Source organism: Etheostoma cragini, chromosome 4 (genome assembly GCF_013103735.1).
Source record: "Etheostoma cragini isolate CJK2018 chromosome 4, CSU_Ecrag_1.0, whole genome shotgun sequence".
Lineage (NCBI taxonomy): Eukaryota > Metazoa > Chordata > Actinopteri > Perciformes > Percidae > Etheostoma > Etheostoma cragini.
In genome coordinates this window covers 1,675,098-1,683,313 of record NC_048410.1, presented here as the reverse complement: position 1 = coordinate 1,683,313, position 8,216 = coordinate 1,675,098, and the positions used below count along the sequence as shown (strand labels likewise).

General features: G+C 42.6%; 1 protein-coding gene and 1 long non-coding RNA gene across 2 annotated transcripts in view; one reads left to right on the top strand and one right to left on the bottom strand.

Moving 5' to 3' along the window:
* The window catches only part of LOC117943657, a 356-nt gene extending 241 nt beyond the window's left edge, over positions 1-115 (bottom strand). Inside the window, exon 1 of the long non-coding RNA XR_004656401.1 lies at positions 67-115. This is a non-coding gene — a long non-coding RNA (uncharacterized LOC117943657). The remainder of the gene's footprint in view (positions 1-66) is intronic.
* klhdc8a (kelch domain containing 8A) overlaps positions 1-8,216 on the top strand; it is a 34,715-nt gene that overhangs the window by 12,972 nt on the left and 13,527 nt on the right. Inside the window, exons 3-6 of the mRNA XM_034869914.1 lie at positions 1,935-2,365; positions 3,430-3,640; positions 6,580-6,744; positions 7,363-7,581. Coding sequence (XP_034725805.1) covers positions 2,201-2,365; positions 3,430-3,640; positions 6,580-6,744; positions 7,363-7,581 — 760 coding nt within the window. The 5' untranslated portion in view covers positions 1,935-2,200. The remainder of the gene's footprint in view (positions 1-1,934; positions 2,366-3,429; positions 3,641-6,579; positions 6,745-7,362; positions 7,582-8,216) is intronic.

Below are 8,216 nucleotides of genomic sequence, written 5' to 3'. Positions count from 1 at the left end.
TGAAGTCTCTTTTATATAGACCTTAGTGGTCCCTAATACTGTATCTATAGTCTCTTTTATATAGACCTTAGTGGTCCCCTAATACTGTATCTAAAGTCTATTTTATATAGACCTTAACCCACTTTGTTTGTTTGAAAACCAAATTCTTTGGGCGGGCAAAGCAGTGAATGTTGAGGTAACCTTGCTCCTTATGACCTCATAAGGGGCAAGATTCCAGATTGGCCCATCTGAGCTTTCATTTTCTCAAAGGCAGAGCAGGATACCCAGGACTCTCTTTACACCTATCATCATTTCTAACCACTGGGGGACCATAGACAGGCTGGGGGAACTCATATTAATGTTGAAAAACCTCATAAAGTGACATTTTCAGGCCATGGGACCTTTGAATTAGAAGAGGACACCTTGTAACTCCACGTCTTGGGGATTTATTTGAATGAGACAAATACAAATCTGACCAAACAAAATTATCTTTCAGCGACATAAGTGAATTCTTACATGGAATTGGGTGTTTTTTTTAATGCAAAACGTTGAAGATGTAAGCTAAAGTTGCTCTGAGCTACTGATTTGGATTGGAGTTTGAGTAACTTGACAGATCAGGTAGTGAGTGTTCCCCTAAAAATAGCATGACATGCCTCACACTGATACTTACTATGTTTTGAGCTCTGAATTTAGTAATTAAAGACAGATTGGTAAACTATCAAATGTGCTGCCAATCAGCTTAATCATGTTTACAGTATTGTGTGTATACTACAGGGAGACACGGGGAACAATTGTCGTCCCAATCCCATCCCGAGCCCACTAAATTACTCCTGTCATGTCCCGATCACGTGACCCACCAAAAAAATCCTGTCTTGCGAAATCCCAAGAGACTCCCGAGCGCAGCAATTCCAGCGTATTTGAGACTGAGAGAGACTGATTAGTATCTTACCTCTTATCTCCTCTGTTGCTATTTTTTTAATATAGTAGCCAAGCACTCACCGCTTTGCAGCATAGCGTAATTTGTTTATTTAACCTCCAGCTCCGTCCCGCTCCCTTTGATTTCTCTGCTCTGTTCTGTCCCTATCACGATACCAACAGTGAAATTTAATCCTGCGGGTCATGGTTTGGGTTTACCTTATATAGCATAGTGTTTTTTTCACCAACTATAGGCATCCGACTGTAGGCACGGTTTATTTTACGCTTCCGATGTATCCTGAGAGTACAATGTGATTGATTCAAATAGTTTGTATTGTGTCCAAAAGCTAGTTCAAAACCCCAAATTAATCAATTTAAGCCAACTACCCCCCAACTGTACTTAAGTACGCTTTACTGAAGATGTCGCTGAGTGATAACATCTTCTAGGCTACTGTGTGTCCACTCATGTAACTCCACAGAAAATGCTTGCTGTTTCTTAATGCATCCGCTGCTTCTTAATGCATACGCTGCATTAAAATGCATACGCTGCTTCTTAATGCATCCGCTGCTTCTTAATGCATACACTGCTTCTTAATGCATACACTGCTTCTTAATGCATACGCTGCTTCTTAATGCATACGCTGCTTCTTAATGCATACGCTGCTTCAAAATGCATACGCTGCTTCAAAATGCATACACTGCTTCTTAATGCATACGCTGCTTCAAAATGCATACGCTGCTTCTTAATGCATACACTGCTTCTTAATGCATACGCTGCTTCTTAATGCATACGCTGCTTCAAAATGCATACACTGCTTTTTAATGCATACACTGCTTCTTAATGCATACGCTGCTTCAAAATGCATACACTGCTTCTTAATGCATACGCTGCTTCAAAATGCATACACTGCTTCTTAATGCATACGCTGCTTCAAAATGCATGCGCTGCTTCTTAATGCATACGCTGCTTCTTCACCTTTTTAACACGCTGATCTGTATTTTCAACTGCTAAATCCATTTCCACCTGATATCTTCTCCAGGACCCTGCGTGAGGTGGCAGACCGAGGAGAGTTCAGCCGGGCCTTAAACTGATCCGACACTCCTCCAGCTCACCTCCCCTTCACCTTTCAAACAAAGAGCCTCCCCCTCACCCTGGGGCCCTGACTCAAGTCTTCCAGCTATTCCACACCTCCGTCTTCTCAGCTTCCTCTGATTAATCCACCCCACCCCCCATAAACATCCCTGACTCTGGCCTACTCCCTCACCCCTCCCTGCCTCGCCGAGTCTCCCTTGGGGTGCTGAGGCCATGGCCGTACCTTCAGCCCACGAGTTTCACTGGCAGAGCCTGGCACGGCTGCCCAGCGGCCGTGTCTACCACGCTCTGTCTGAGGTGGGGGGGCAGATGTACATGCTGGGGGGCTGCGACGCAGCAGGGAGGCCCTGCCCGGCCCTGGAGCTCTACTCCCCCGAGGTACCAAACAAGTGCAACACAGACAGACGCTGTATCTAATGTGTCATTTTCTTCCTGACTAGGAATGTGTATTCCTAGTACATGACTGACAACGTATTGTTACTATAGTGATGTCAAAACAACAATCAGTTGGTAAAATAATACTGTAAAATTTCAATACAAAAAGCAACAATTTATATTTTCAATATATTAAGAAAAGAAACACGTACGCTCAAAACGTAACACATCAAATGTTACATTTCTCTAATGCACTAAATAAAAAGGGGGAAATAAAGCTTGAAGATTTACACGAAATATAATGTTCCTGTCTAGAGTTGGGTCCCGAAACCCGGTGCTGATACATCATCGGTGCCTAAATAACCAATATCTAATAATAATAATAGCAGGTGATTTTCCTGCTCCGGGTTGTGGCAACGTTGTCATGTTGCGTTGTTCCTTCGTCCCATTGGTGTCTTCTGATGGGTACATGTGTGTGTAGTAGAGATGAGATTAGGGTTGGTTACTGAAACCTACAGCTAATACAGCAATGGTTCCTAAACCAGTGCACCCAAAGGCCTGCTCTGCACTCTGACGCTCCGAAATGGACGTGAAGGACGGTGTAAAAGGTTACTCTGTTTCCCTGTGGAGGATTCAGACACCGGGACGTTACAGCGTGCCGTTGCTGTTGTGGGAAAAACACCGACGGTGCGTTCACTTGAAGCTGGTAGCGTAAGCGTCGGAGTGCATTCAAAGTTATTGTAAAATACCCTTTTCCCATCTGGTTATTTTGGTTATTGGCTATTACATTATTAAATAAATCTTTGGTTCAGGCGATGTTTCGACACCTGCACCGAAGTATCTCTTTAGCTCGGGTATTTGAAAAACCCGAACGATTCCCAACCCTATTCCTGTCGCCTATCAGTTGATTTAAATTGGAAATAAACTAGGTTTACATATACGTGAAGCAAATCCCTGCACTGAAGATGTACACTAAATACTTATAACACTAAATAACTTAGGAAAAGTAAAACCTCCACCACGTGGGAAAATTGCAGCGCCTGAATGCTGCTTGTCCCTGCTTGCAGGGGGACCGCTGGATGAGCTTGGCACCCATGCCCACCCCTCGTGCCGGGGCAGCTGTGGCAGTGCTGGGAAAACAAATCCTGGTGGTGGGAGGAGTGGGAGAGGACCAGAGTCCCCTGAAGGTGGTGGAGATGTACAACACAGACGAAGGGAAGTGGAGGAAGAGGAGTGCTCTGCGGGAGGCCTTGATGGGCTTATCCATCACTGTCAAAGGTATGGACACATCAGAATACGCAGTTACACTTTGAAACCCAGAGTTTATGAGTTGTGACTTAATTGTAAACTAATGCTTTGACATGTAGGCTTCTAGTTTTAACGGTGTGGTACAGTGGTGTGTGCAAAGTTGGGAATAATGAGACCTCATGGCCCTGACACACTAAAACGACGGCTGACCGGTGGCCAATAAAAGGGCCTTGGAACACACCGAAGCACAATGAACGCGTCACGCAGGTGTGGTTTCTCTGGAAAATTCAAAGCCAGACTGTCAGGAATAATACCCCCGATTGCTACGCGTTTAGGTATTGTTTTGACAAGATTAACTAGTGTTAGAATGAATGTTAAAGATTACTTCAAAAGACTGATGGATAACAATAGTAAACCTCAATTGTGCACACAAAAGTCAAGCCGTTTTAATCTGCATCCAGCCATCTTTAAAAATACATAATTTTGTAATTTTTCCGATATGAAGGCATGGCATGCTGAAAACCCAGTTAGAAATAATTTTTTATGTTGAATTAGGAGACCGTCAAGCAGTGACACATCAGTCATCTACATGTATGTTATTGTGCACTAAGGTAACAAAAAACAGATTTAGGTCTTGTACTGGAAATTATTTTTCACCTTCAACTGCCTTTAAGCTCTGATTGTTCCTAACTTCAAAACTCGGCCACTCAAATGCCACAGACTGAAGCCCTAATTTAAAGGGAACCTCCACCCATTGGTTCAGTTTACAGAACTCGTCACGTTGAGGACTACTCAGCCTGGGAACCCCTTTGTATAAAGTGTTCTGTGGCTCTGGAGGGAGCTTTCTAACGTTTAAAATAAAAGTCATTTTTATTCACTTTTTATTTACCATTCAACGTGTTGTCCACCTACAGTATGTGTAGAGATGATCAGTTTAACTGCACTTTATAGTGAACGTCCGATAGATTTGAACACACATTGCATAATTTAAACAGTTGAATACACTTCAATTGTAACCAAGAAGTCTTAAGAATGTTTTCCCATTTTACCAACGGAGCAGTACTCGGGCTCTGACTCTTCCCTTTATTCCAGCCCAGTCTCATGGCAGTGTGTGAACAGCTCACGTAAATGGGCTGTTATGTTATTTTCGTGTGTTGATTACGAATTTTGAGGTAATGTATTTCAATGGGAAGCCTGTCCAGCAGTCTCTAGAAATCATCTAGAGACTGCTACATCTCTTCAGCCTTGGATGAGTTTGTACTCATTCCAGCGTGCAGCGTGCATCTATCAGTGTCCGTGGAACACAGACTAATTCTGTACACACACACACAGACTTATTGGCGGCGTGCAGGCGGTTCTCTCCATCTCTCTGACCAATCATTAATCACCAGCCCTGCGATGCTGCTCATCCCCAGCAGCTCAAAAGGAGACAAATAGTCTGACAAAATGATCAATAGGGCCAAATTTAAACAAATATGTAATTTTTGAAAGGATAATCAGTCACTGATTTGACTAATGGTGCCATTTTTATGTGTAGAATTATTATTTTCCAGATACCAGACAAAGAACTTCAGGTAATGAATATAAAGTATTTGTAAACTTTTCTCCCATTTTGTTAGTTATGTAACGTAGAATCATTGAGGTTAGAAGTAAATATGTGTAATTTATATAGATACACTTAAACAATTAATAAAGAAAAAATGAAACACAGGCTGTTTCCCTGCATCTCTCTGTTTTTTCGGCTGTATTTTCCATCGTGTCAACACTCTCACCCACTTCCATTCTAATGCTAGAGGTGTCGAGCCAAAGTGCCAGCCGTGGACTGCATTTTTTATTATTTTATTATTCTGCTGCTGCACTCCTTGTCCTTCCCACGTCTGTCACAGTCTCATGCTTCGTCACGAACTTCTCACCCAACTCTTTAGCTTTGTAGATTTCTTTTTTAGCACTTCATAAAATTAGGCGCCAGGGAGGTGTTTCCATCTGCTGGGATTGGTCAACACAAGCGGATTAGTGTTGAGCAGCTTGTTATTGTTCCACTCATTTTCGCAGCAGTTACGGGAACTTTGTGGGCTCCAGATATTTAACATACTAAACTGTAATCCATAAAATCCTTGCATTTGATATGTGATATGCTTTCATTCTGTCAAGATACGTAGGTGCCGATTGGATTTGTATTTGGGATTTTAAATTTTTCATTGATTCTACTATTCTAAGTATTGTGATTTGATAGTATTGCGATTTTCTTTTCCTTCTTTAACAAAAGCAAAATTTGAATAAGACACTTCTAGAGGCAATGTATCATGAGACATTTCTAAAAACTCATTTTCGAAAAAAAGATCACATATCAGTCAGTCAGTCTGACATTTGTTACATTTGTTTAGAAGTACACGACATGGATTCTCGTATTTTCTGCTCTCCCTCTGTTTTGCTGGAAACGGATATGATGTACTCGCCATTGGCAGTACAAAATAAACAGTAAATATTTAGGTGAATCATTGGTTAAAAAAATAAAAAATATTGATTCTAGGTAAAATTATTGATTTTAATAATCCATCCATCTGCGTCCACTTATCGCGCGGGCAGCAGCTCCAGCAGGGGACTCAGATTGGAAATATAATCCCTCCTCCCAGCTGGACCTGCCTGGACCACCTCCCGAGGGGGGCGCCCAGGGGGCACATATACCATTTACCCGAACCACCTCAACTGGCTCCTTTCAATGCAAAGGAGCGGCGGCTCTACTCCGAGCTCCTCACGGATGACTGAGCTTCTCACCCGATCTCTGAGGGAGATAGATTTTAGAAAGCGACACACAAAAAAATCACAATACATACGATTTTTTATCTCCCCCATCACCCCCCCTACTGCTAATCCAATACATTATAAATACATAAAAGCACTCAAATGGAACCTCTTGCCTTTGCTCTGTGTGTGTGTGTGTGTGTGTGTGTGTGTGTGTGTGTGTGTAGATGGCCGGGCACTAGCTGTGGGGGGAATGGGTGCTGATCTGCTCCCTCGTAGCATCCTGCAGCAGTACGATCTTCGGAAGGACGTGTGGGCGCTGCTTCCTCCCATGCCGACGCCGCGCTACGATGCCAACACACAGCTGCTGGCCAGCAAGCTCTACGTGGCAGGTACACTCAGATCAACATGGGTGTGTTTACACTGCAAAAGCTTCACTGTATGTGTAAAACAACTGGCATTATTTGGCAAAATTCTAATACAAGTATGATTTTTTTGCCTTAATTGAATTTATTGATTTTTTTGTGAGGACTCTTATGTTAATTGTGATATTTTTCCTCTATTTATGTATTAATGGATCAGGTACCAGCAGGTTTTGGAAATATGTCTGTCTCTGAATGCTTTATTTAATGTTATTGTGTGCATTCATTATACAGAAATCAATATCCGTCTACCAAAGATTGCTCTGGTATGATAAGTATTATTATCCTTACTATACAGGGTGTTGTATTCAAGTTAAAGCTCCATTGACAGTAATGGCTATGTGAATAAATATGATGTATTTTAGCTGGATGACATGTGGAAGATGTTGATTGGTGCACCTCCTACAACAGATGGCTTCTCAGGATGTAACACCATTGGCCTGAAGATGGTCTAGTACCGAAACGTTGCCTACTATTTAACTTTAATTTAAATTTTTGTTTGCGAGTTAGACAGTGTGCGAGAGTATCTACACAATACACAATCTTTACAATCATATTGATGACTATTCTTCTTATATAATCTTTTAGGCGGTCGCCAGTGTAAGCGACCAGTGAAAGCCTTCGAGGTGTATGACACAGAGACGCGCTCTTGGACTACGCTACCCATCATGCCTTGTAAACGTTCGTATGGGGGCGTGATATGGGACACAACTGGCCGGCTGTGCCTGCTCGGAGGACTGCGGCAGGGAGGAGGACACCAGAGCTCCAAGTTTACCAAGAACATCAACATTTTTGACACCAATCACGGTAGGAAAAGATATTTGCACATGCACACACTGCACGTGCTCTATGACAAAAGGTTGTTCAAAGTATTAAGTTACATTAGCACGCATACAGGATATACAAGAAATGATAGGTTGGATAAAATGTTGTACGTGACATAGTGGCGCCAGGCAAACAAGCAAGCAAGCAGCCAGGCCCGGCAGTTGCCAGCAGCACACACATTCACACACACACAGACACACATACACACATACACACACACACACACACACACACAAGCAGGACAAAGACGGAGCACAAGACTGGCGATGAGGAAGAGGAGAACCGTGTGGCTACATTTTCATTTTCAAATAAAACAAGCCGTATAATTTGTAAAAAGGCTGTAAGATACAGTGTTAACTCAACACATGTAAACAAGCATCTGAACATTCTTCTCTGGGTTTTAACTCATTAATACCCCAAAGGAAAAATCACAAAAACACTTAGGAGCCTATCTTGCGCCGCTGTCTTTGCTCTTTTAAGACTGTCCTACGCCCATGTCGTGTAAATAGAAAATGCACCTGCGCCCATCTTTGCGCCCGTGGGCGTGCTGGTCTAACAGGGAGGTGTGTTCAGGTGCATTCTGGGCGTGCTGGTCTAACAGGGAGGTGTGTTCAGGT